At 44.3% G+C, this 27,418-nt stretch overlaps 1 protein-coding gene across 3 annotated transcripts; it reads left to right on the top strand.

The window, feature by feature from the left end:
• The first annotated feature begins 1,532 nt into the window (after positions 1-1,532).
• Positions 1,533-26,963, top strand: cnksr2b (connector enhancer of kinase suppressor of Ras 2b). 3 transcript variants are annotated; one of them, XM_076980275.1, is made up of 22 exons: positions 1,533-2,275; positions 9,067-9,230; positions 11,654-11,856; positions 13,001-13,088; positions 14,385-14,426; positions 15,163-15,282; positions 15,943-16,002; positions 16,186-16,254; positions 16,412-16,558; positions 17,517-17,650; positions 18,068-18,261; positions 18,517-18,606; positions 19,300-19,505; positions 19,590-19,638; positions 19,768-19,943; positions 20,114-20,187; positions 20,283-20,354; positions 21,167-21,234; positions 21,574-21,671; positions 23,109-23,628; positions 25,026-25,225; positions 25,414-26,963. In XM_076980275.1, exons 1-22 carry the CDS (start codon positions 2,212-2,214, stop codon positions 25,462-25,464), a joined length of 2,889 nt encoding a protein of 962 aa, XP_076836390.1. In that variant the 5' UTR covers positions 1,533-2,211; the 3' UTR covers positions 25,465-26,963. The 3 variants fall into 3 exon arrangements, with proteins under 3 accessions (XP_076836390.1, XP_076836389.1, XP_076836391.1); XM_076980274.1 differs by having other exon boundaries at positions 1,534-2,275; positions 23,106-23,628; XM_076980276.1 differs by lacking the exons at positions 15,943-16,002; positions 16,186-16,254; positions 16,412-16,558 and having other exon boundaries at positions 1,535-2,275; positions 23,106-23,628; positions 25,414-26,962.
• Positions 26,964-27,418: the final 455 nt, after the last annotated feature.

Here is a 27,418-nt window from a genome sequence, read left to right on the forward strand (position 1 = left end):
ATACTCGAAATTATTCGCTTTTTTATCACATTATTTAATGGTTGTTTATTTTCAAAACGCCCAATCGTAACGTCTTCACGTTCTCTCATGTTTCATCCTGGAATTACAAGATGCTCGTATTTGTTAACACAAAAGAACTGTTCAGTCAGACAGATATTTGTTGTGAAATGAAGTTACAATTTCAAGCATTTTCAAACACAAAGCAACATTCATTTGTTTGTTTATAAAAAAAATAAAAAGGCTTTAAAACGGAAATTAGCACCGTATCTGACTTTGGTATCGAAAATGGTATCGAATTTCAATATTTTTTTAAGTATCGTATCGAAGTTGTAATTCTTAGTATCGTGACAAGCCTACAACACACAACAGCACAACAGATGTTGAAGAACTGAGGATAAATGGTAGAGTTCTGTTTTGGGGCACAGGCCTTGAGCAGGTTCATCACCCAGTTCCATCAGAGCCTCCTCAGAGTCTCTCTCTTCAACGCTCCCAAGTTGGTAAGGATCAAAACAGCTGTCAGCGACACCCACCCCTCCTTAACCTCTCACATACACCACAAGTCCCACGTCTTATTTTCATTCAAAGCGGTGCCATCTTATGCAGCGTTCACTGATTCTTTTGAAAACCGAAGTATACAACTGAAAGCATGCGAGGGTCTTGGGGTTGCGGGGGATGGTTTGGAGAGGTTTTTGTTGTTGTTTTATACTGAAGCCAAATGCATGATTAAATATGCAAGCTTCCTGGTCTCTTGGTTATTTTCTGGTAATAAGAAACACTAGAGGTCTATCAACAAATGTTTGAACTGATCACTCATGTTTTTTTCATTTGTTTTCTATGCGTGTGTATGTAACCACAAACAGAAACATAACACAGCGACTTTAGCCTATCTTGTCATGCACGAGTTGTCTTAACCATACTCTAACTGCACTGCATTGATTACTAGATTAGATTACTATAGGCTATGTGAATTCTTTGAAGCTAGTTAGTTGCCTAAGGAATTCACACAGTGGTATTCTTCATTTTTACATCATGAATGAACAAATATGCCTGTCTGATATAGTTCCACAATTAGCCTCTATGCATCTTGGAGCAGATTTGAATTGTAACACTTATTTTGAGACAACGGTGAGCTGACTGACTACAACATGTCATGTAAGCTACTCTAAAGTCATATCAGGCTCCATTGGTCTCTATGGGAAATATGCATATTTTACATTTCAGTATGGCAATGTCGTAGTGTTACTGACAATTAAGCAATGATTTACCAATTGGTGAACAAGAGAGTGATTTAATTGATGTTAATGATATCCGAGTTGGCTGTGAGCGTTTATTATTGAATGATCACAGAAAAAGCATTGAGTACGTCTCTCCTTAGCTTAAAAAACATCACTTTAAACCCGGAGAGGAGAAAATGGAAATACATACGTACTTACATATACATATTTTATTTGACAATTGGCAATCATTCAGTTCCAGTAAATATATCAATATACATATTTGGCGAGAAAACAATGCAGTCTATTAGTGAAGTCTATTTGAATGGTTAAATGACACGGCAAAGCCCAGCAGCAATGATAGGTCTGGTTGCTCTCAGAATCTCTGAATTGTGGACGCCCATTGTGATTAGCTCAACCATCATTTGTATTTGAGGCTTTACATATGCAACAAAATCAAGCAGGAAAACGCTGTATCGGCCAGGTCTGCTCCATATGCTGTGATTGTCTAGAAATGACGGGCAACAGAGGATAAGAGCGCGAGTCATACGAGTGTGCGCGAGGGACGCGCATACTGTTTACTACTGGCAACAGCTTGAGTCGTCCGACCTGATGTTGACGTGTTTTTTATCGTCTTGTCTTGATTCGGCGCTCCCCGGATAAGTGCAAAACGTAGAAATATCGCTATGTGAATAAGCCGTCAAGAAGGAAAGAATGCGCAAAGAATGCTCAGGATAAATCAAGGAATCGTTTGGTCGCCCTCAAAAGACAAGTACAGAGGAATGCATTGAATCTCTGCTATTTTACCGAGACCGAAATGCTTTGGGCTTGACGGAGCACCAGCGTTTTGACAAAGTATTCTGCCCATGTACATTTCCAAGGGAACGCGAAATGGATGAAACAGAATCCGATATAAATATCAGGGAATTTCGCAGCTGAATGTTCTGAATTGCTTCTTTTGCACCTTTGTTTGGCACTGACAACAAAAACTTCCACGATGGCTTTGGTCATGGAACCTGTAAGCAAGTGGACAACAAGCCAAGTGGTGGACTGGATGAAAGGTGGGTAGCAAATTGAATATGCAAAAAAAAAAATCTATATATTCTATCTGTATCTATATATCTATACCTATAAAATATATATTCATCTTCAATATTAGAGACGCATCAGACAACGAATGTTTCATGCATTCAAATCGTTTTTCACAGTGCAAACATGTATGTTTTTTGCGTGGTGGTGTGTTTCTGAAAGCACGTCGTTAGTCTTTATTTGAAACATTGATACAATGGCTGAAGGGGGCTGGAAACCATACGAGAAGACGCATATTAACCTATTTAAGCAGTTATAGCAATTTTGTGCTATGTGTATTACATTCACCTGGCTGTCATAGCAATGCGTAACAAGTCAGTGTAATAAGACAGGATCCTAAAAGGCGTTTACTGTTATTGCATTAATGAACAGAGTTGGATGGATGAGTGGTCACGTCGTCGCGTCATACTGAATGAGTAGTGATGGGTCACGTGCAAAGTGAGTAATCAGCTGGGTCTCCCCGACAGTCTGAGGGGCTCTCCTAAGCCCTCTATGATGTTCCAGATACACAGTGCATCAGATAAATCTTTTACCATTTGTAAATGTAGAAGGAAATTAGATTGAACTTATTGTTTTTGCGTGATAGAATCTCAGTGGTTCTTCAGCTTCTGCTGTTAGCAGAATCAAATGTGTTAGTGACCATAAAGAAGCAATAAACAATAAACAATATTAATTCCTTGTTTACCTACAGGGAAACACTTTCTATCAGCTGTTGTCCTTCTTGTCCTCTGGGTCATGTTTACAGCAGTGTTGCTTTCAAGGAATTCACTCACCTATGTGAACAAATTGGATCAATAACTCATTTCTCTCTGAGACAGTTCCTGTTCATGTGTTGGGCTCCTGCTTTACCTTGTGTTTTGGATAAGATTTGCTCTCTCTTGGTTTGTATGTGTGTGTGTGTGTGTGTGTGTGTGTGTGTGTGTGTGTGTGTGTGAGAGAGAGAGAGAGAGAGAGAGAGAGAGAGATCATAATTGCCTGAATCTTTGAACTATGAGAAAGAGAGAGAGAGAGAGAGAGAGAGAGAGAGAGTGAGTGTGCATGCAAAGAACCATGCAAATGTTGTTACAGGTGCAGGGACACAGTTTTCTAGGTCACATAGGTGATTGCCTTAGTCCAGCTTTGAGGAGTTTATTCATGTACTCCCACCTGTGCTACATGAACAGGGCTGATGTGCCTATTGACTTCTTGGGTGTTTGTGTTCATGGTGATCCACCCATGACTAAGAGAGGCACCTCAGCCTCATGACCAGGTCTGCTGTGCCTATCAGGCACTTATTCACTTATTTCCAAAGCCTGTATATGTTGCCACTCACCAGCAACAGACAATCTGGACCTGGCTGTTACAGGTGGCTCTTTGTTAGAGCTCGTGGAGAACAATCAGAAAAGTGGAGGATGGAATGGATGAAGGATGCAATGGCCAGTCTGGCAAGAAATAAACGGAAGTGGCAAAGACGGACATAGCAAATTATACAGTGTTGGTCGCATGGAGAGTGGGTGTATGTGTTCTTGGTGATATTGGCCATGGTCCACCCATGACTAACAGAGAAATGTAGGAAGGGCCTTAACTCTCACACAAATTGCCTCTCTCCCAGTTTGACACCTCTTGGAAGATGTGTTGCGTTCACACTGTCTTGACTCTGAAGAGGTTTATCATCATCTGTAGAGGACAAGAAAGTACAAGTTACATTATCAGCTGCTCAGTTAAGCAAGCATTGCAAGATATTGTGGATGTGTGTGTGTGTGTGTGTGTGTGTGTGTGTGTGTGTGTGGGAGAGAGAGAGAGAGAGAGAGAGAGAGAGAGAGAGAGAGAGAGAGAGAAAGACACAGAGAGAGAGACAGACAGAGAGAGATAAAGAGAGAACCTTTTCTGAAGTCCCTGTGGTGAGGCCGGCTGTTGGAAGGTGCTTGTGGCCGTGTGCTTATTAGAGCCTTTTAATCAGCAGTGTGTGCAAGAATTAGCAAGAAACACACACACACACACACACACACACACACACACACACACACACACACACACACACACACACACACACACACACACACACACACACACACACATACACACACACACACACACACACACACACACACACACACACACACACACACACACACACACACACACACAGACACTACTTGAGCACCTGGTCATGGTGCCGTACATTTGACTATTCTCTCAAACAGCAGGCACATGTGGATGCAGCACCGTTTTGCTGATGTTTCTCCTTATTTCACCCTCAGGCACAAGTGTGGTGGTATATGTGGAATGTCCTACACTTCACATAGCTTCCCCCGCCCTCTTTGGGCTTCTTCTCTATATGTTAATACCATACAGTAAAGCATAAGGATATCCCAATCCACACTGGAGGCATAGCATGACTTGACGGCTGTCAGGGTCTGCCTGTCGAGTGCATTTCAAGTGCAGCATCTGTTCTTGCATTCCCTCACACATGCCCAAAGGCTGTTTTAAGGCAGGTCTCATGCCTTTAATAGCTTATATATTTTGTGGCAGACTATTTGTTGCGGAGGTGAATGCACATCCGCCATTTTTAGGTATATTTTTGACTGCGCTTTTAGGGTTCTGGAGAGACTGGGATATTTCTGGCCTGATTGTGGATATCATGGAGGACATGGGTGAGAGTAGAGTGGTGGTACTACTGCCTGATCGACTCCTCCAAGTGTCTGTCCGTTGTGGCCTCTCAGTTCTGAGGCTATTACTGCAATCACCCGGCTCTGGAATGCAGGATGGTTCTCGTACTTTGCTGTACAATTCTCAAAGAATTACATCCAGATATGTGTTTACACCACCATTCAGACAAACCATCACTACAAGGAGTAATGGAACTAAGTTAACCACATTCTGTGTTCTAAAAATTCTATGTTCTATTAATTCTGTGTTCTATTAATTCTGTTCTATTAATTGCTCTTCTGTGGTCTAAATGAATGATAAATGAAGCTCCTCCTGTGACCTTAGAAGGTGAAAATAGAGGATAGATGGCAATGATGTCAGAGAGGGAGAAAGCCACACTGTGATCTTAATATGCAGACCTACCTACAAAGATCAACTTACTTTCCTTGTTTTTTCATCAAAGTTAAGCCTTGATTTGACTTGGATTCTTTGTTGTCTAAATGTCGATTGCTGTCTGTGGTGAACAGAGAAACAGACCCATAGCAATGGGCTCAGAAAGTGATGCTCCTTAGACTGGAAAACCATTGATGTTTAAAGGGTGGCCCATCACCACAAACCTCAGATCTCTCTAGTTGCGAACTTTGCTATAACAATCCCACATGCTGATGTGTCCTGTGTTCTCACTCTGTGGCCCCCAGCATGCCACAATTAGCATTCTGCGCCTGCAGCATTAGCATATGGCTTTGTGGCGATGCCAAGGAGGGTCTCAGAGGGCCAAACAGCAGCCTGTCTAAGGCTGTAGAGATCCCTGACCTTCCCCCTGTCCCTCTGGTGCTTCCTGCCTCTTGCTGTCTCCTGCACTCTCTGAATTCAAGCCATTTTAGCATTTTGGGTTTCAGAAATGCAAAGAAAAGGCAAGGCATGGTAGTTTATTTATAGAATGCCACTTCTTATATACAGTAGCAATTCAAAGTGATTCACATAAAAGCAATAACAAGTGAATTTCATCTGAGATCTATCACCTCAGGAAGAATGATAATCAAATACTGTCCTGATCAAATGCATGTTTTATTAAATAGTCTTATGATAATCACGATGAGTGGTCCCAAGTGTGTTCATTATATCCATGAAACACTAGTCTTTGTGAATGGCTTTATGTACTCAGCAGCGTGGACGTTTTGCTGATTCCTGCAGTCTGTCCTCACTTATGTAATGTGGTCTTCTGCAGTGGGTCTATATTCTTCCTCACATTTGAGATTCTTCTCAACCATTATTCATTTTATATTTAAATATGTTTAGGTGAAGGAATACAACCCACTGATTGTCTCCTGTATGGATTCATTCATGGGTATATGGCATGAAATAAGGATTATAGAGTCAACTAATTGACACTATTGTCTCAGGTGTCCTCTTGTGTACTGTTTTGAAATGTTGCTCTGGCCTTGACATTGGATGTGCCACAGCTCGGACAGATGCAGTGATTGGCTGCATGTGTCTTAGAACAAGCGTGTCCCTTGCAATTATCCTTCTGCCTGGCTATAAATATCCTTGTCATTGAGCATACCAAAGTTCCTAATACCTCCTTTAGTTCAGGGATACCCTTATTTCCAGTTACACGACTCAGAGTTCTCGGGTTATTTGCAGGATTGAGGATTCCAGTGAACTGGCTTCTAATCTGTTCCGATGTGTACTAATATTAAACATTTCATCTTTCACTCCCTCACTCCTTTGCTCTGTATGGTTGATTAACCCTTATATTTTGAAAGGGATTAACGATTCAGATTAACTTTTCACACTCTTGTATGTGATTTTAACACAGTCACAGTAGCTGCAATTACCAGCAGCTTAATGTCCTCCTAATCAGAGAGTTCCCTGTTTGTGTACACTGGCTCTCTGTGAGGAGCCGTGCCTCTCTCAGCAATAGCACAAGTGCTCCTCACTTCATAGATTAGCTCATCTGCTTCTAAAGTGCTTGTGGATAAACTGTGTCATGTGGAAAAGCCTGTGTACTTCTGTGGGGAGAATCACCATTAAAAAAAAAAGATACATCCTTTCATGACAAGTAATATTGGGGCATTTGAGATATGAGGAGAAAATTCAGCTACTTCTCTCAGAAATTTTGATATGATTCCAAGCAAGTGTATACATTTTTTTTTGCATTTGTCTACAGTGCTGTGCTGTGCTGAGAATTATTCTTTGAACCTGCATAACAGTACTGAAGTGCTTCTACCTCAGCATTCTAGCACAGCACACCATCCAAAAAGCAGAGAAGCTCCTCTGTGAGTAGTTCTGAGGACTGTTCATAACATGCACTGCCGCCACAGCTTTGATTATTCCGCGTCTTATTGGTATATTCGCGCATAAATCATGCACACACCTCTTTTTGTGAGTGATAATGAGGACCTAATTAAATCTGCTTGTTCCGGTACCGTTTCTATAGCAACATACAGTGACAGATTCCTTGGTTCTGGACTCAGCTAAGATAAGCGTGGCAGAGGAGCTGGTTTTGTAATTCCCTGAATCGGACCGAGAAGCCCCCAGACCTCTCCAGCAGTATGTTATCATTTAGCTGCGAGCCCAACTTTTACACTTCACGCTCCATTAGGTTTATGGCCCTGCTCCACGCTAGGGGAGATTAGGTAACAGATCGGAGCTTTGATTAGAGAGAGCGGGGTCTAGTCCCAGAGCCTCCTCCTTTTGTTGGGACGTTCTGGGGGGAGATAGCAAACAAAACGGGGGCGAGAGTCGAATGGAAAGGGGGTGTGTGGGGTGTGGCTGGGGTGGGTTCAGAAGGGGAGCTGGGGCAATAGATAGATGGAAATAAAAGGTGGAGGGGCTGGGGAGGTGCAGTGGGACAATAGTGACTAGAAGACGGGTGGAGTGGCGGCGTCTGCTGTCTCTGTGAGCCAGTAATCACATCCCAGAGGCCCAACACCACGCACTGGCATCTCACAAAAGATTTTTCTGTCTATATTGATCAGATAATTATTATGACTGCTCTTCTCTGCCATCCTGTCTTTTGTGTACAAGATGAGACTCTTGCAACCCCAAGCGGATCATGAATTTTTCATTTTCATTTGAACACGACTGCTCGCTGTGTGTGGTGCATGTGTGTCGGGTGTGTAAATATAGCTCTGTTTAGTGATGTCAGCTTCTTTATTTGCTAAGCGTGTAAAAGAATAAGCCACCCCAGGAGGGTCAGTGTACGGAAAGTGGGTGGTGTGTTTCCCTGACAACCATGTTTTGCCAAGCGGATCTACCCTGAATGATGACAATAGTCCATGGATATGTGTCTATGACGGCAGGGCAATCGACATTGTGTGTGTGTGTATGTGTGTGTGTGTGTGTGTGTGTGTGTGTGTGTGTGTGTCCGTCCATGTGTGTATTTGTGTATGCACAAAGTAAAGAATGTTTGAACAGCTGCGTGACAAAGCATTCCCATCTTCCCTTGTCATTTGAAATGATCTATCTGTCTGTGTAGTTGTGTACATTAAATACCCTTTAGTGATAACACTAATGTTAACATTCACACAAACTCGCAGCTTCCGCGCGAGAGACGCATGTGTCGCTTCGGATTAGAGTTCCTCCACATTAGTGCTTCCAGTATGTGGGCTCAAGCGTGCTCGGGGCAGCGCGCAGCACTCTGTGTTTGCCTCCGAGAGCTTTCCGTCCCAGCTCCCGCCACACAGCCGGCACCTGCGTAGCAGGACGAGGAGTCGCAGTGTGGCCATTAACATGGTGTAAACAGACAGAAGGCCCCCTGCTTTTCCATTACTCTCTGACCCCAGAGACACTGCGTTCCTTAGCTCAGTGACTCATCAATACTTGTCACAGTCTCATTAGATCGAAGTTCACAGTCCTTGCCTACAGATAGCCCTCTCTTCGTCTCTCTCTAGGATGTGGAAAATTAAGTGTCTACGGTCAACAGAGAAATTAATTATCTGAACTAAATGTGGAATGAGGTTCAGCCATCGTAATGAAACGAATGTTAAACCTGAATCCGCTAATATTGATCAAGCATTGCGAGGAATTCCCTGAAAATAACAAGGAGTACTTCAAAGAGAGTGAGAAATGCTGGTGTAAGTGCCTCTCTCGTTGCCTTCATCTGCCGTGCCTGTGTGGTTCTTGGTCGCAGGCTTGGACGACTGCCTGCAGCAGTACGTGAAGAACTTCGAGCAGGAGAAGGTGGGAGGGGAGCAGCTGCTACGTATCACCCACCAGGAGCTGGAGGACCTGGGCGTGTCTCGCATCGGGCACCAGGAGCTCATCCTGGAGGCCGTGGACCTGCTGTGTGCCCTGGTGAGCACGGAACCCAGCATCCTCTGTGTTCAGAGTGCACGCCCATGGGCCTGGCCTGACCTTTAATCTTCAGTGCATGCTGGTGAAATGAACTGCTCCGACCAGGAGGTCAGAGATTGTTGGACACAGCAGTGCCTGGGGGACGCTCAGGGCGGCTGTGTCAGTCAAAAAAATCGTGGCTATGTTATAAATTAGAAGATTATGTGCTAGGGCTGGGCAATTAACCGAAAATACATTGAAAACAACATTCAGGGCCTCTAACAGACATCATTTTGGCCATGTTGATAATTTTGGTTCTTGGCTTTTAATTTTAATCATATAACATATATAATTTATATACTTAATATATACTTAATATAAATATATGTTAATTCTTTGTTAATGTACTTAAAAGTATTTTGTATGTGTAGTCCGTGACTACACCCTGTCCAGTCAGCAACAGGGAAGCTACCTTTTTGTAAATATTATAATCATTATAAACAATATGGCCTCTTTAATTTGAAAAAGTATCCCAGCTTTAATAATGAACTGTAATCGAGGTAAATCGTAATCGAGGTAAAATGTTCAATTAATCAGGATATTGATTTGAGTTCATATCGCCCAGCCCTATTCTGTGCCATTCTTTCATCATTGTTTTTTGTGGGAAGATACACTTTACTGGTGTAAAATAATTTGGCTAATGCTCCTGACCTTTTTCATTCTATGCCTTCACACTGTTTTTGTGAAGTTGTAATTGATATTAGTCATATCAAACATAAATCCCTAAAAATCTAAAGGATTATCCTTGTTATTATCTGTAACCACACAGACTGCTTTTAGACCTGCTCTAGCAAAGCATGTAGATATTAGCAGGAGTGAGTGAGAGATAGAGAGAGTGAGAAGCAAAGAGAAAGAACAAGATACACATTGAGGGATAAGGAGAATAAAGAGAGAGAGGTTTGGGAAAGAGAGTGCTGTGGGTTTGATCGTTGAGAGGGTTTGGGGGAGTTCACAGGGGAGCATTGAGAGAGGAGGGGGGTTGGGAGAGAGAGTGTTGTTTGAGAGTGGGGGTATGAGTGAGAGAGTGTTGTTTGAGAGAGGGGTATGAGTGAGAAAGGAGAGAAAGGGAGAGAGCTTTGGGTTTGATGGAAAGAAGGGAGGGGGTTGGTGGTGCTTGAGAGGGGAGGGTTGAGAACAAGAAGTTTGAGATAAAAGAGATTGAGAGAGAAGTGTTTGACAGAGAGGTGTTTGAGACAGAGTTTTGAATTTGAAATAGAGGTGTTTGAGAGAGAGTTTTGAATTTGAGAGAGGTGTTTGAGAGAGGGTTTGGAGTTTGACAGAGAGTGGTTTTGTGGATGGCGGTGGAGGGGGGGTTGAGGGAGAGGGTGGGTTTGAGAGAGAGAGCGTCTAGGAACAAAAGCAAGTGAGCGTGGGAGAGTGTGGATGGAAGGGTGACAGGATTAGAGGTGAGGGAAGGATAGCAAGAATCAAGAGGTGTTAAAAAGCAGCATTGTTCTGCTGGAGGATTAGGATTGGAAAAGAAAACTCATGTGAGTGTCTGGATGTGCCAGCTTGCCCTTTCCAACCCATCCTCCAGTGATAGCCATCAGTCATGTGCTTACGGCTGGCCCCTTCGCTAAGGGTCCTTTTGTTATGCTTTTTTAATACCGGCCCAGTGTGAAGCCCTGCACTGCTAAATATGATTACTCATCCCAGCCCCAACTCCCTCTGCAGAGCCCACAGGCTCCCATGTGCAACCAAGCGTTGTGCAAAAAGAAGGTTGTGGCATTGCTATAAAAGTGGCAGAGCATGGCTGGGCAGAGAGTAGTGGATGATGGAGGACAAACTACTGGGTCAATGTGTCTGCTGGATAAGACACAGGCACTCTGCTCACTGGCTTTGGAAGCTGTAGTGAAGTCCCACTGTAAACTATGCACAACATCTCTCCTCGCATTCTTCTACTGTTGTGATATTTGGCACCATTCCAAATTTCCTCCATTCATAAGACCCAGGAAACACATCTACATGTCAGTGATATCCAGGCGAACAGCTTATTCCACATGGATTTTGAAGAGTATTGATGTACAACTCTGTTAAGTATAAAAAGAGAACACACACAATCCTTTGGCATACAGCCTGGAGAATTATATGTACAACCTACTTACCCTGCACAGGCTGCACTGCATATTTCTGAATAAGCATTTTGCAACTTTCCTTCTCACTACTCCATCTTCTAAAAACATCTTCTGAGATGGAACAAAATGTCCAGAATGTCTTTTCCTCACATAAATACCTCTTCATTATTTACCAACACACTGAATTTTTATGTACACATAGATCTGTATAGCAGGCCCTTAGAACAATATTCTCCTGTTTCTTAACAAAAGCTTTCAAATTTCACATTTGCATTGTCTATGGCTTCTTCACATGAACTTCTTCCTCAGAACTATGGTCTGGAGACAGAGAATCTGAAGACTCTGTCCCATAAGCTCAATGCCTCCGCCAAGAACCTGCAGAACTTCATCACGGGCCGCAGGCGAGGGGGCCACTACGACGGGAGGGCCACCCGCAAACTCCCCAACGACTTCCTCACCTCTGTTGTGGACCTGATCGCTGCCGCCAAGAGCCTCCTGGCATGGCTCGACAGGTCAGCCCACACACACACACACACACACACACACACACACACACACACACACACACACACACACACACACACACACACGCGCGCACACACACACGCATGCATCTATATTTAATCAAAACCATTCTCGAATAATCAAATAATCTAGACATTTTGCCTTTGCTTATTATGCCTCCAGTCCCAGAAAACACATTCATGTTGTTTCCTTATGTAATGGTGTGGAGCAGTCTGCTAAGAAACAAAAGATGAGTAAAGCTCTTACGTAAGGGCCTTTTTTAGCCCTGGAAGACCAAGAGTTTTTGTTGTTTACTCAACTGTCTGAGTGTGTGCGTGTGCGTGTGCATGTGTGCGTGTGTGTGCGCGTGCCTGTGTGTTTGTGCATGTATATGGTAATTCCTCTTGGCTCCTCCTCCTCTCAGTGTTAGCGACACCTCCTCATTGGTCCACTGCATTGGCTCTTCTGGCTAACTGTGTAATGTGTGATTCTAGTGAGAAACTCATTTCTTGCTCCGTATCCCTGCGTCATGGTAGGCTGGCGAACTTTACATGCCATTATCTAGGCTTACAAACATGACCAAAGATCACCAAAGTAAAGAGGAGGAATCCAGGCTACATATATGATATTCATGAGAGTAAGACACCACCTCACCGTCTTAATGGGAGTGAAATAACCACTGAACAACAGTTCATAGGGCTGCGGTTCATGGCTTATGGGTTATTACACCCTCGTTTTCATTCAAAGTTTGCTTACTGCAATAATACCATTACTGTGTCGCCTTCATTACGATACCTAAATGCATGGGAGCTGTTTGAGAATGTTCCAGTCAGGAGCCCTGTGGGGACAGGATGACAGTGGGGAAGGGTGTGCTCGGGTCTGAATGTTCTCACGCAGTGCCACTGTCCAGGACTGACCCTCCGTGAATGTGTGCAACGGACCACAATATACACTCACTCCTTTCTTTCGGCCTTTCCTGTCTCGTCTCTGCCACTCATCGTCTCCCTCACTCTTCCTCCTCACTCATCACTATACGATCTTATATATTCACTATATTTTCACTATCACCATTAGTGCCTGGGAATGCAGACCGTGGGAGGGTTCGGTCTGCCGGTGGCCGAGGCTGATCTGACGGTCTTGCTCCTCCCTCAGGTCTCCGTTCGCTGCGGTGGCAGACTACTCCTTGACCAGGAACAACGTGATCCAGCTGTGCCTGGAGCTGACGACCATAGTGCAGCAGGTGCCCCCCCCCCACACCCCCGCCGACAACCCACATGCCCATATCTGTGCATTTTGGCCCCAGCATGCTTGGGGCTGATGTTTGAGGGTTGATTTTTAAGTCCTTAAGACTGCGGAGACTTTTTAAAGGCACAAGGTTTGAGAGGAGCCTGATGTTTTCAGGACAGCGGATTCTGTTTTCAGCTCCAGTACTCTGCACTGAAATAGTGTTTCTGCAGCACAGGGCAGGGAGACTGCTGATGGACCCACTCCTGTGGGAGGGAGGAGATGGAAACCGCTGTCCCAGAACTTTGAGTCTATAGAATTAGGCCATAATGATATGTAATGTGCGTGGGTGCAAATAGATGTGTAACTGACATTTTTATACAAGCTGACATGCAAAGATGCATAGATATTATAGATGAGTTTTAATTATGGGAAGGGTCATGATGAGAAAGAGTCTGTAGGCAGACGGAGACTCCCAGCGTGCTGTCTGATTGTCATAAACACAGTCCTGGCCAGATGAGCCGTTTCCGGAACGCCACTCCCGTCACCCCCGTCACCCACGTCATTCCCTCCATCCCCCACACTGCAGAACAGACACGCAGCTGTGGAGGGCTGATGGTGGTGCGGTGACAGGAGGAGCGAAGGAGAGGAGATGCGGAGAGGAGCAGAGGAGAAGTGTGGAGGAGAAGACAGGAGAGGGGAGGGGAGGAGAGAGAGCAGAGGGGAGGAGAGAAGAGGAGAGGGGAGAAGATGAGAGGGAAGGAGAGGAGAGAAGAGGAGAGGGGAGAAGAGAGGAGAGGTGAGAAGAGGAGAGAGGAGAGGGGAGGAGAGAAGAGGGGAGGGGAGAGGAGAGGGGAGGAGTGAAGATGAGAGGAGAGAAGATGAGAGGGGAGGAGAGGAGAGAAGAGGTGAAGAGTAGAGAGGAGAGAAGGGGAGAGAGAAGACCAGGAAGTGCTGCAGCAGTGCAGTGTGGGAGGACTGACTCACTGCTTCCCCCGTTGTCGGAGAGTGATGGCTCGACAGCCTCCGGCGCCTCTGAGTGGGCTGGGCAGCATGGTGTGCACTTTTCCACGCTTCGCACACCGCGCTCACACCTGCATCCGTCCGCCACGCCTGCCCGAGCAATTCACCATTCACTAATTATCTCTTCCTTTTGTTAACAAGAGTCAGTACAGGGTCTAGTTACAGATGAGGTGCAGCTGCTGTCAACAGAAAACACAGGATTTCGTATATTAGTGATGACATACATGTAATAGGGTGCAAAAAAAACATTCTCTCTCTCTCTCTCTCTCTCTCTCTCTCTCTTTTTCAGGACAGCACTGTATATGAAACCGAAAATAAAATACTGCATGTGGTAAGAGAAGAGTTTTTTTTGTGTGTGTGTGTGTGTGTGTGTGTGTGTGTGTGTGTGTGTGTGTGTGTGTGTGTGTGTGTGTGTGTGTGTGTGTATGTGTGTGTGATTTATAGAGCACTGCAGTGCTGGTCAGGACGCAGATGCCCTCCTGCTATAAATACCAGGACAGGGCTACACGCCTGCTGAGAGAGACTGGCAGACAGAGAGAGACTTTCAGCAGCAGTTCTGTGAAAACTCCCACTAATGACAGGCACAGCTCTGTATTTCAGCAACATGCAGGCATTTTTACATGGGTGGATGTAAGAATCACCATCACAGAGACATAATGTGAAAAGGTTGGCGGCAGGAAGACAGATCAGAGGCGGACTCTTAAAAAAAATTTAAATAAGGCAAATTTTAGACTGCTCATGTGCTCACATGACTGCCATCTGGTCACATGACTGCTATCTGGTCATGTGATCACATCACACGACACAGATGGTGTTTATGGGGAGTCACGGTGACCATGCAGAAGATCATCATATTGCAACACAGCAGTGTCTCTTCCCCATAAAAAAAATGGGGAGAGAGAGAAATAGAGAGAGAGGCCACAATAGCGATGCCTTATTTTATTTACTATTACCTTAGTCTTGAGTGTTGTGCAGAAAAGTTTGGAATATGGTTACCTGAAAAAAAAAGGCTTGTCCTGAAACACCATCAAGTCTTCCATCTCTTACCTTTCCCCCTCTCTCTGCAGTGTAAGATGCTTTCTGGGGTGTGTGATCACATCATCACGCTGTCGTCAGACCCCATGGTATCCCAGGCTGCTCATCTGGAAGTGATACAGCTGGACAACATCAGATCCAGCGAGGGGCTGGTGGGTGTGAGAACACACACATCCGCACCGCTCTTCCGTCACCCCCCCATCGTCTTGCTCTCCCTGTTGCATGTGAAATTCAACAAGGCACAGCTAACACGCAGGGCTGCTTCAGATGAAACACCCTGGGAAGCGTCGGCATGTCCTGATCACATCATATTTTAAAGTATGAAGGGAGTTGCCGTGGTTGCCTGGATCACAGGGGCAGTGCTGTGAACAGCTCATAAGGCTCAGAGGGGCCGGTTGTGTTTGAACTGCAGTCATAAAAGGCAGACTGAGCAGGTTTCGTTGCACGGCGGGAGTATGACACGCTAGCATGTCCCCTCTGCACGTTACTGTGCGCTAAACCAAGGCTGCTAGCAGCAGAGACCTTGCAGGCTAGGAGCGGTAATGCCCCCGTGCACTCCCGCTCCCATACGCAGTCACACGGACACAAACACAAGCCCTGCAGCAGTTTCTGGCCACACTCGATGGAGCCTGGGCAGAGAAGTATAAAAATAAACCACATTCTCTCCCACTCTCCTTTTTTTCGAGTCCTTCTCCCCCATTCTGGAGCTTGGTTGTCTATTTGTGGTGCATGGCTGGAGGTTTTGATAGAGAGTGGCAGCGTGACCAGTATTTTCAGGCAATAGCTCTAAAATGACTGTCTCCTTCCCCAAGGGCATGTACATCAAGTCAACGTATGATGGCCTACATGTCATTACTGGGACAACAGAGGGGGTAATGGGTTACTTTCATAGTTTCAGCAATAACAGTATAATGATAATAATACAACTACACATCGGCATTATAGATTTGGTTGATCTGAGGAAATTTCTGAGTGTGTAGAGTTGTTTGTAATTACCATTTTTTTCTTTCTACCCTTCCATCCTATTTTTCCACTTTTTGAACTTTTTCTTGTAGTCTCCAGCCGACCGCTGTAAGAAAATCCATGCTGGAGATGAGGTCATTCAGGTCAATCATCAGACAGTGGTGTGTAATTATCGCTCGTTAATCCTCTGGCATACACACTCTGAAACGGACCCCGCCACACACCCATGTACACACGCATACACAGCTAACCCTATTTTATTTGTAGTTGATGGATATTTGAGGGTCTAAATGGTGAGGTCTGTTGCTGGTTGCACAGGTGGGCTGGCAGTTAAAGAACTTGGTGAACTCTTTGCGTGGCGACCCGGCTGGGGTGTCTCTGACCCTGAAGAAACGGCCACAGAGCACTCTCACGTCCGCCCCTGCTTTACTGAAGAACATGAGGTGGAAGCCCTTGGCTTTGCAGGTAACGCGGATGTGTGCGTGTGGGTGTGTGCACGCGTGTGCACACATACACACGTCTGGGTCTGTCTAAGGGTCATTTATGGGGCACATATGAATTGATGATCACCGGTGACTCGGCTCCCGTACAGAGGGATATGCTCCGTTCAAAGCTGTCTGCCCCGAGGGCTCTGACCAACCGTAGGGCACGATGAAGCCCGGCTCTTTCTTCTCCTCTTCCTCCCTGCTCTCTCTTGCCTCTAATCTACTGCTGATCCCTCTGTCCCTTATCCCTGCTCCTGCTCCTGCCGGTCATGCATTTTAATAATGGCCAACAGAAAATGCAGATTTGGTCCAGGCTGCCAATGGTACATCGTGTTCAAATGCTTTCCTCTATACAGCTCATATTTCAGCTACAAACAGCATGGCCACATACACTCCCCTGCCACTGTATCTGCAACACCAACCCACCCTGCAGGTGTATGCTGAGAGTCCACAGCCCATCTGTTGCCATATACAATTTGTGTTATTTACTTCAATTTGCTTTGTCCGACCACAGGAACATTGTTAGCTGGATGTTTTGCAGTAAAATGCTGTGCCGAGTATGTCCCACAGCCCTAAAACATCCAGCTAACAGGGAGTATGTAGTAATGAAGGGCGCAGTGAGTGTATGTACAGGGTCCATTTCTAAGAAAGTGAAATCTGCTGTGAATGCTAAAAGCTTGGGATGAAACTGAGTGCAGTGTGGTAAGGTCTGACATACATAACAAACTACATAATAACTATGCCAAAGGCACTTACAGTGGGTCAAAGAGGAAAAGAGCAGGTTGAGGCCAGGAACAAGCTCAACTTTTAGAACAGGAGCCTTTTTTTTGGGACATCATGTTCCTCTGGCTACAGAGAGTGTCTCCTGTCAGCTGGTCCGTAAGGCAGCAGTGTGTGTGAGAGGCTACGGCTGACTTGTGCTTCTGCTCCTTGCTTAGCCCATCATGCCCACGAGCCCCGGCAGCAGCGTAGCCACGCCCTCCAGCACTCTCAGCACCCCATCCAGGCGGGACAGTAATGCCCTGCAGGAGTTCTACATCCCACCCCCACCGGAAGAGCCATACGCACCCAGGTGCGAGCACACACACACACACACACACACACACACACACACACACACACACACACACACACACACACACACACACACACACACACACACACACACACACGTACACCCGCAAACATAATAGAACATGCTGTATGTCTCTCCTTTACCAGACGATTTATGTGTATCCAGGTACATGGACACAAACACACACAAATCCTAGTGCACACACACACACACAAACAAAAACACAATTTTTCCTCTAGGTCAGTTCACACATATTCAAATATAACACATTCAAACCTAGAGTCTTGCGAGATCTGTACTGCTCTGCGCTAGATGAGTCACAAACAGCGACACCTTCATTAATCTGACTCTGAACTGCACACTCACTGATCAATCACACAAACTCAATCTCTCGCTCCTTTTTTTATCCTGCAGAGAAGACACAGAAATAATCACCGACCCGACCCAAGAAGAAGTTGCTAAGGGTTCTGAGTCACCCAACTCCTTCCTGGACCAAGAGTGCAGGCGTCGCTTCCCTGTGCTGGACGAGGATGCGGTTCTTTACTGCTACGAATACGAGCAGAACCAGGGTCCACCTCCTGTGCGCAGGGACAACACCTTAACATGTGGTGAGTGCACTGATCTGCTCTTCAATTCAGATCACAGATGTTTATAAACCTCGGTACGACTTAGATGTGGATCGCTATTGGGTCAGATCTCTGCAGGTTAGCCAGAACCTGTGGCGAAATGAGATCTTTAGTGAAAACGCTTGCAGATCTCAGACTAGGCACTGTCTATGTCTCTGTACTGGGGGAAATGAGAGAAGTGTACTAGTGTTTTGTGTTGTGTGTTTTTGATGCAATCCGTGGGTATGTGTGAGCCAGGCAGACTGAGGCCCATCTCCATGCCGGTGGAGTACAACTGGGTGGGAGACTATGAAGACCCAGCCAAGCTGAAGAAGGAGCTCAGGAGAGGTGGGTGAGGGATAGAGAGAGAGAGAGAGAGAGAGAGAGAGAGAGACGCAGAGGGAGGGAAGGTTCTGCTCGGCCTTCTTCGTTTGGTCATGCTGAAGCCATGAATACTGATTCATTTCCCCATCAGGCTCCATCTGAGCCTAATGCTTCTTTTCAGTGTCCTTTGTAATCGGTGGCTTTTGCTCTGAGTTGACCCCCGTCCCCCCTCCCCTCTCCTGCTCTCCTCACTGTGTGTTTCTATGCATGAATGTCCTTCTCTTTGTCTAAGAATTTGGGATTCTGTGGTATTCCATTGCCATGGAAACTCCAAGGGGGCGGTTCTGTTAAGGTACTGGCATCTGATTGGCTAAGATTGCCTCAGCAGCAATAGAGGGTAGGAGCAGAGAGTCTGTTTAGTCACAGTGACAGAATGTGTGTTTCTTTATTTATAAGCCAGCAACCTGTAGTTACTTTAGGTAAATAACAGATTGCATTAGCTGAAGATGACAGATGAACAAAGATGACAGAGTTTGGGTTTTTAAGTTTCTGAAAAACAAGATCTTGAATAATTTAAATTTGACATCAGCCAGAGCATAATGTTCCAGTGGGAATGAGACATGTAGCGTTATACAGGAGTTCACATGAGCAGGCGTAATAGCTTCTGCATATTCCACTAATTTATAATTGCTAATTATCATGCCACTGTGCACACAGAGAATTCCCTGCTCCGTTATGCTGGTGAGGATAAGGCAGGCCCTGAGGAGTACGTGATTGGTCGAAGCAGCAGTAGGCGGAGCCGGATGAAAAATGAGAAAGGGAACAGCCCCGTACATTACACCCTGGTACCAGCCCTGCAAATGGAGATGCTGCGTCAGGACTCAGTATCCACTCCCACCTCCGACACTGCCTCTGTGTATCATGTGAGTGTCACGCGGCTACTGCAGAGGTGAGAAAAGGTCACGTGTGCAGTTGGGTTTGACTGATGGAGCCGTTATGTCTTGCAGACATTTGATCGGTCATCGGTGCTGTCAAGGTCGAAGAAGAAGTTGAGAGGTGAGACACGGATAATTCAAATTAGCCTCTTATGAGATCATAGGATAATGCTGTCCTCGTGTCCTAATGTCTTCTTACACTCATCCCTCCCTCTCTTCTTTCTTGATCTTCCCTCAATTTTTTTCTTAGCTGGATCACTCTCTGCCAACAGCAAGCGGCGGATCTCCTGTAAGGACCTGGGCCAGGGAGACTGCCAAGGCTTACTCTGGAAGAAGAAAGATGCTAAAAGCTACTTTTCTCAGAAGTGGAAGAAGTACTGGGTGGTGCTGAAGGACACCTGCCTGTACTGGTATATCAATGAGGAGGTGAGACAGGATTATAAAAAGTCTTAAGAGCTTAGGATGTGCTCACCTGCGAGCGCTCATGTGTGAGTGCTCACCTACGAAGTGTTCACCTGTGAATGCTCAGCTGTGCTGGTTAATTGAGCATGTGCTGTTCGCTCTGTTCCAGTAGAACCTGCGTTTCTCTTTTGCAGGATGAGAAGGCCGAGGGTTTTGTCTGCTTGCCTGAGTTCAAAATCGATCGGGCAAACGAATGCCGTAAGAAGTTGTAAGTAGAGCCTCGTGCTTAACAGGTATTAAAGCACCAGCACAAGGACTGCTGAATTCTAATTATTATTACTATTATTATTTTTTGCATTAAAGCGCTTTTAAGGCATGCCATCCCAAGATCAAGAGCTTCTACTTTGCAGCAGATAATGTGGATGACATGAACAGGTGAGGGACCACCGGGCACTGTTAGACTGGCAATATATTTCTTACATACATATGACAGCTGGCTGGTGGAGACTGCAAAAGTTTTATTTAATCAAAGTGGGGAAATGTTACAAACACTGTCTATGCCAATGATAAAAAGAGCTTCTAATAAGAGATGAAAAGGTCCAAACAGCTACAATAAATGACACTGCTTACACTGCACGTTTGATTGCTGCATCAGAGTACAGGTAGCCTAGTACGAGAGAATGTCACTGCAGCGACATTCGCCTCTGTGGCACGCTTGTTGCATTTCATTTAACTACCCACAGGTGCATTTCATTAACACAACCCTACCCTTGCCCTGCAATACCCAAACCAGCCAGAAGAGGACGTGAGAGTCATCATAATATTGTCTGATTCACTACAGACTATAGAGTACACTGGATACACCCTGACCAGGCACTTTACTAAAACGTGCTGCCGTGTACCCAGATAGTCTTTTCTTACAGGTGCCTTTCATACGTGTACAATAACAGACTGTTAATTTATAAGCAACACACAGTGTGTCCAAGATTTTTACCTATCAGCAATACTGAGATAAATGAGGTCTACCATGCCAAAAATATCCAGATAACAGCAGGTCCTTTGGGCAGAAACTGACCAGTGGCAAAGACCTAGAAGATGGCTAACACAGCTCATCCCTAGTACCGGTGCAGCTTCATGTCTTATTCTAAGGGCACCGCGGTGCTCCCAGAACGTTTAAGTAACATGTTGAGAGGATTTAGCAGCTCCCCAGGTGACTGGCGTGTTTTTTTCCCACCGTCGGCTCGCAGGTGGCTGAGTCGATTAAACATGGCAGCGGCAGCTCACTCTGAGCAGGAGAGAATTCGGCAGGATCATGGTGAGAGGATGCCTACATGCACCGCTGATTCTGTCAGATCAATTATTCCTTCACACTGATCTTGTCTGATCTGGTCTATACATTCTATAAATATATGTAAGGCTTTTTCCGATGTGCTGGAGATATTGAGTGCGGAGTTAAAAATGACGGCATGGCAAAGTGACTTGACTGATGGGTTCAGAAAGGCTATTAATATGAACTCTATTAACATGGTGTTTGTATGTAGCAGCATAATAAAGGAATAATAATAAGTATTACAAAATGGTGTAATTTTTTTCTAGCCAATCATTGGGCACTAATTTGTTTTTTTTTTTTTTTTTTTTTTTGTATCTCCTCTAGATTACTGGAGTGAGAGTGACCATGAGGACATGGATCACATGTCTTCTATGCCTAAACAAGACAGTCCTCCTCCACCCTATGACACTTATCCTGTCTTAGTACGTATCACAACTCATCTTTTGAGAAATCTCTTCCTCCTCAGGGCACCAGGATCTGTTGGATAACAGTAGCACGACAGGTTGTTTCTCATCTTATCTACCCAGATGAGCTTGAATAAACAGGTGGGCTTGAGACATAATGGTTAAAAAAAGACAAGCTGTGAACAGATGGAACAGGAAGATTAAATGGAACTGTGAGCAAAGGAAAGAGAGAGAGATTAAAGATGAGGTGTGAAAAACTGAGGAATAGAAGAATTTATTAATTATTAATGCTCTGGAGACCAGTTTGGTGGCTGTAAATTCTCAGACCAAGGGGAGCTCTAAAAGGCTTCCCATGACACCACACTCTGCTTAATGAGGGACATGCAAACCAGAAGAGGCTTGTGATGTTCTACAGAAGGGCTGTGTGCATGTATGTGTGAGTGTGCATGCGCATATTTCTGTGGGTGGCAGTTTGTTTGTGCACGTGTGAATACTGCATTGGGGAACTGTCAGGGCCCTCTACGCCCTCTCAGAGGGCCTAAAAATATTCTTAAAACATAAATATATATAATATAATTATCCAGTTTTATTTTATCTACTTAAAGTTTGACAATCGACATCTAAACAATTACAAAAATATAAGCAAATTAATTATTCAACCGTGTCTATTCAATCTGTGTTGGAGGGGTTAAGTGGAAGCCTGTGAGCCTGTGTCTCCCCCTATCAGGACTGTGATGCCCGCTGTTCATTTACAGAGGGCCAAGCAGTTATAATTCAGCGCAATACCAGTTTCAAATGACAGCAAAATTGACCAATCATATCTTCCCTCTTAGTGGGCGGGCTTAACTGTATGATAATTTCCGCCCGCTGTGGCGACGCTAGCTGTCGTTAGCGTACCACCGCTAGCTAGTTTCGATTCAGTCCTTTGATGCCCTCGTGCGCGTTGTTTACATATTATGCTCTCGAGGAACACGGAGCTGTGAACCTCATTTTGTTGGAACCTTATTTTGCTTAAGAAGTTATCTAGTACAGATATTATTGTTTATTGCGTTTCTAAAGCTGTACTGTCATGTCAATTTTTTTTCTTTAGTGCAGTTAATTAGGACAGGAATGGGAACGGGCCCAGGTTTAATGGTCACGGTTCGCTACTGGAATACTGCATGTTCTGATCTCTGACATAAAGCAGAACTGATATTGATAGCTCTGGGTCAGGGATATGGCACAATTCTCAATGTTCTTTATTACTTTCCTCATAAACTCAGTGGATTTAGATTTTTAAAAATAATGAAAAAGAAATTCATTATTAATTTCACTTAAAATTATGTGGAATAATCAAATCCTTGCAATGCATCATGTGATATATAGCTTGGCTGTTTTTTAAACCTCAGCGATCATCATCAACCTTGGCAGTGTTCTCTGCACCAACCTTCAAACATATCTGTGTATGTGCAGCAGGTCAGTCCCTATCTGGAGCCCAAACACGTGCGACCGCCCTCCACCGAGAGCGTTCAGCCGCGCTCCCCGCATGAGGAGTTCCACGGCGAGCCCCAGCTGGGCAGCATAAGTGGCTCCTCCTCCCCCAGCCGCCGTTCCGGCAGCCAGCGGCGCTCCTGGCAAGACCTGATCGAGACACCGCTGGGCAGCTCTGGCCTGCATTTCCTCCAGACTCTGCCGCTGGATGACTCCGTGTTCCTGGACCCCGGCGGGCCCCTCCCCGTGGAGTTGCACCGCCAGTCCACGCTGCCCGCCCAGCGCGGCCCCCTGCCTGAGCGCTACTGCCCCGTCACACCCCGCCAGACCAGCCCGCCCAGCCGGTTGCCTCCCTTCGCCGGGGGTGGGAGGGCAGGAAAGCACCGCAGCTTCACTCTGCCCCGGGACAGCGGCCTGCACGCCATCCTGGCGGCCACGGCGGGGACGTCTGGACACAAGGAAGCGCAGCACTACCCACTGGGACAGGCGTACAGTAAAGCTGCAGGTAACAGAGAAGGAAGGATGAGTGCTCAAAGCACACTGAGATAGGAGGATAGGAGTCACACACAGTCAGGCTTAGAGTGCAGCAGGGCTGCGGTTCAAAAGGTGTGTGCAACTAAATGCAAATTATATAAAATCATTAGAACAACTGAAAAATCACATAGGACTTTGTACATTGATGAACATAGAGGATCAAATTCAATTGCTGCTTAATGATTTTTTATTCAATTTCAATACTTAACTGGTCAAACCTACAAATTTCTAGTCACTTACAGCACATCACGACTTTGCTAAAACCATGGAATGAGGTCATCCCCCCATATAAGGTCATTATTTAAAACTATTATAAAGCTGTGAGCTGATTTTAACAGTCTAGCGAAAGGGTAGGTGCTGTCATGAAACCGAGATGTCCTAGATAAAATTGTTTCTAACCTTTTACCAGAAGGGAGACAATTAAAAAGGCACTGTGCAGGGGTGTGAGATATCTTTATAATGTTTTGTTCAATAATAGAATCCCTCAGACAGGGATATGTATCAGACAAAACAGTATAATGTAACAGATGATTGCTGTGTGTACTTGTACATCTTGGCTGAATGCCCTTTTCTAATAAGCCCTTCTATTGACTTCATGGAAGGTAGTCTTATGATACATCCTAACTGACCAAAACTCATTCTGACAGTTCTCAGCTGTCACGCCTTTGCCAACCATTTATCCTCACATTACCCATGCAGACACACACTCACATGCATGGCTACATTCTCAAACACATATGCCCCAGAGCAGCAGAGGAAGCTCTTTTATCTAGGGTTAATTTCACCTCATGTAAAAGGGAAAGACCGTTGTCTCCAGGGCTTTATCCTCACCTCCACCCCAACCCCACCCTCTCTATCTACTAACCCTGTCTAATTGACAAAGGAAAGTAATACTTACAGTGCACACTATAGCATTATTACATAGCAGAGGCTCCAAATTCTGCTTTTTTTTCTTAGCAAATGAAACACAACAAATTGTGTAGATACTGCACTGTGCATAGAAGAAAATGCTCTGATCTGTGATAAAGACCTCTAGTTTTAGCTGGGGACAGTGGAGATGCTTGGAATTGTGCCATTCGAACTGTCAGAAAATAACTCTTTTCTGACAGTGATGTATGAAATAATGACAGCTCCAACAAAAATGAATATTTTATCGCTTCCTTTCCCATAGGAAGAAAGTTAAGAATGTTGTGTTTTTGTGAAAGCTACCAGCTCACCCATTTAATACCCACATTCTTGGCTGCGTGATGTGTTTTCAGATGTGTCATGCTCTTAGAGTTCTCTCAGCATAACCACAAACCTTTTTCTCACCAATAGTGCTTGCAATCAAAGAGCTCTTATGCTTTTACTGTGTGGTGCCCCCTGCAGGCATGGAGCGAGAGCGCAGGCAGCAGGCTGATTCTCTGGGTGACCTGTGCCGGGCCCTGGAGAGGGCCAGTCTGTCCCCTGTGAATGAGCATCTGCCTCCTACTCGTCTAGAGTACAAGCGTTCCTTTGTCCGCCGATGTAACGACCCCTTACTTAACGAGAAACTGCATCGTTTGCGCATCCTGCAAAACACATTTAAGGTAACAGGCAAACCTCTAACTACCACTGCTGTTCACCACAGTGGTGAGATTTAGTCAGTTATCTGGTGTCAGGTGGGATTCAATACGTTTTTAGTATGACTGTATTGACAATTAAGTGTTTTGTTTTTGTATTTGTGTTAAAGTATTTGACTTTAATCCAAAATCAAAATGTCATCATCTTCTCACAGGATGTCCCACTTCAAGAGGCAGAGACAAAGATCATTCATCGGGACGTGTAAGGACAGTTGATGGCAGGGAGCACAAGGACAGCAGAAGAGTAGCTTAGATAACGTTGGTCTTGTGCTTACAAGTAGAGACAAACTGACACTGGCAAAGAGTTACCTCCACTTCCTCTACACTCTGCCCCCTTGCTTTGTTTGGTCTCTTTAAATGACCCTTTGACCTCTAGCCATGCTCCCATAGGTCCTGTTACCTCTATACTGTTGTCCTCTTTTCTCAACTCATTTCTGTCATCGCACAATGTTAATATTTGAATATATAGGCATTATTTTGTACATTGATATGGAGTCATAGTCTACTGAAACATTTGAATTTTGTGTATTGTATGATAAGTACTCACTGGCCTTTCTGAGAAGCCAAACTGCTGCACTTCCTTTGAGCTCAGCACTTCAATTTTGACTGAAGAAGAAACGCAGAGGAACCCGAAGAAGGACGTCTGCTATTGTTATTACTGAATTACTTATTACGTTGGTATTACTTTAAACTGCATGACCACAGTCAGAGTTATGAGTTTTGTAAATGCAATTTATCTAAAAGTTGACTGGGTGCATAAATTTAAGCTTCATGTTAACACATTTATGTAACTGTAATACAGTGTATGTTAATGAGTTTAAAATATGGAATGATTGTGTAATTATAATTGTGTGTATGCATGCATGAGAGAAAGAGAGAAAGAGCTGGAGAGAGATAAAGAAAGAGAGAGGGATATATATATGGAGGGAGAGAGGGAGAGCGAGAAGGAGAGAGGGAGAGAGACAGGGAGAAAGAAGTATATATTTAGCATATTGCCCTTGTCCTTGCTTTTATGGCTGTCTCCAGTATGGCTTTTGACCTCACGCCCTGGAAACAACTCATGGAACAATGTTAAATACACAACCCATGGTATAGCATTAAAATACAGTAATGTTAAACTAAACAGTTACCAGTGAAACTGTCTATTTTTGTAAGCATGACATTTATCTATCTGTTTGTACATGGTTTTGTATTCTGAGCTGTGTCTTATATGAAGATAACTCATGGTGTAGACCCCTCTTCTAAATGTGTTTCCAAAACACCTTTGACAGGATGAAACTTTCATGTGAAAGCAATTGTTGTTGCATCTACAAGATGAAAATAATTTTATCAATAAATGTTTGGTGTTTTGCCATACTTTCCTCAACCTAAAGCACTGCAGATATATGGCAGAAGAGTGGTTGTGTGTACATGTGTGGAGATAAAAATGATAGAATGCACAGACTGGTTGGGATTAACTAGTCCTGAGGAAGATGATGGATTGTGACAACATAAATGAGAGTTTGGAAAACTAATATAGGTAGAAGAAAATGATAATCTTTTAAATCACACCTAATTATTGCTAGAAAACAAGCAAAAAACACTAGCCAGGTTATGTGGTCTAATGCAAGGGATGACTGTATCTGTAATTATCATGAATGTCAAGATTTCATTGTATCTCAATATATGAACGCTTAAAATATTCACATATAAGGAGGGGGAGATATGAATATGCTTAAAATGCAACTGTAAAAGCGAATTGTATTCTTAAAATATATTCAGAATAAATATATTTTTCATGTACATACACACCTCCATGCTCAAAGATACAAAACACATCCCATGATGTAGCTCAGTATTCTGTCAATCTTAAGTGAGAGGAAAACTGAATGCATAACTACAAAAAGAAAAGCAAACCTTGGAGCGTATACAGTGGATTATTACCTATTTGGGAGAGTTTATTTGTATTTCTAAATAACATTCAGCCATATTCACTGCCATGTAAAGGTTTGACATGTGCCATGATTGCTGATTGCTTATTACTATATATTTGATTATTTTATGTATTATATAAAATCATATATATATATATATATATATATATATATATATATATATATATATATATATATATATATATAATATTTTTTTTGTATTTGATTATACTATATGAATACTGAT

The sequence above is a fragment of the Brachyhypopomus gauderio genome, chromosome 18, assembly GCF_052324685.1.
Source record: "Brachyhypopomus gauderio isolate BG-103 chromosome 18, BGAUD_0.2, whole genome shotgun sequence".
NCBI classification, from domain to species: Eukaryota; Metazoa; Chordata; class Actinopteri; order Gymnotiformes; family Hypopomidae; genus Brachyhypopomus; species Brachyhypopomus gauderio.

Coding starts and splice junctions, on each gene's coding strand:
- cnksr2b (XM_076980274.1), top strand. CDS start 2,212: ATGGCTTTGGTCATGGAACCTGTAAGCAAGTGGACAACAAGCCAAGTG. Junction 14,427..15,162: donor AAAATAAAATACTGCATGTG/GTAAGAGAAGAG, acceptor CTCTCTCTGCAG/TGTAAGATGCTTTCTGGGGT. Junction 20,188..20,282: donor AACGAATGCCGTAAGAAGTT/GTAAGTAGAGCC, acceptor TTTGCATTAAAG/CGCTTTTAAGGCATGCCATC.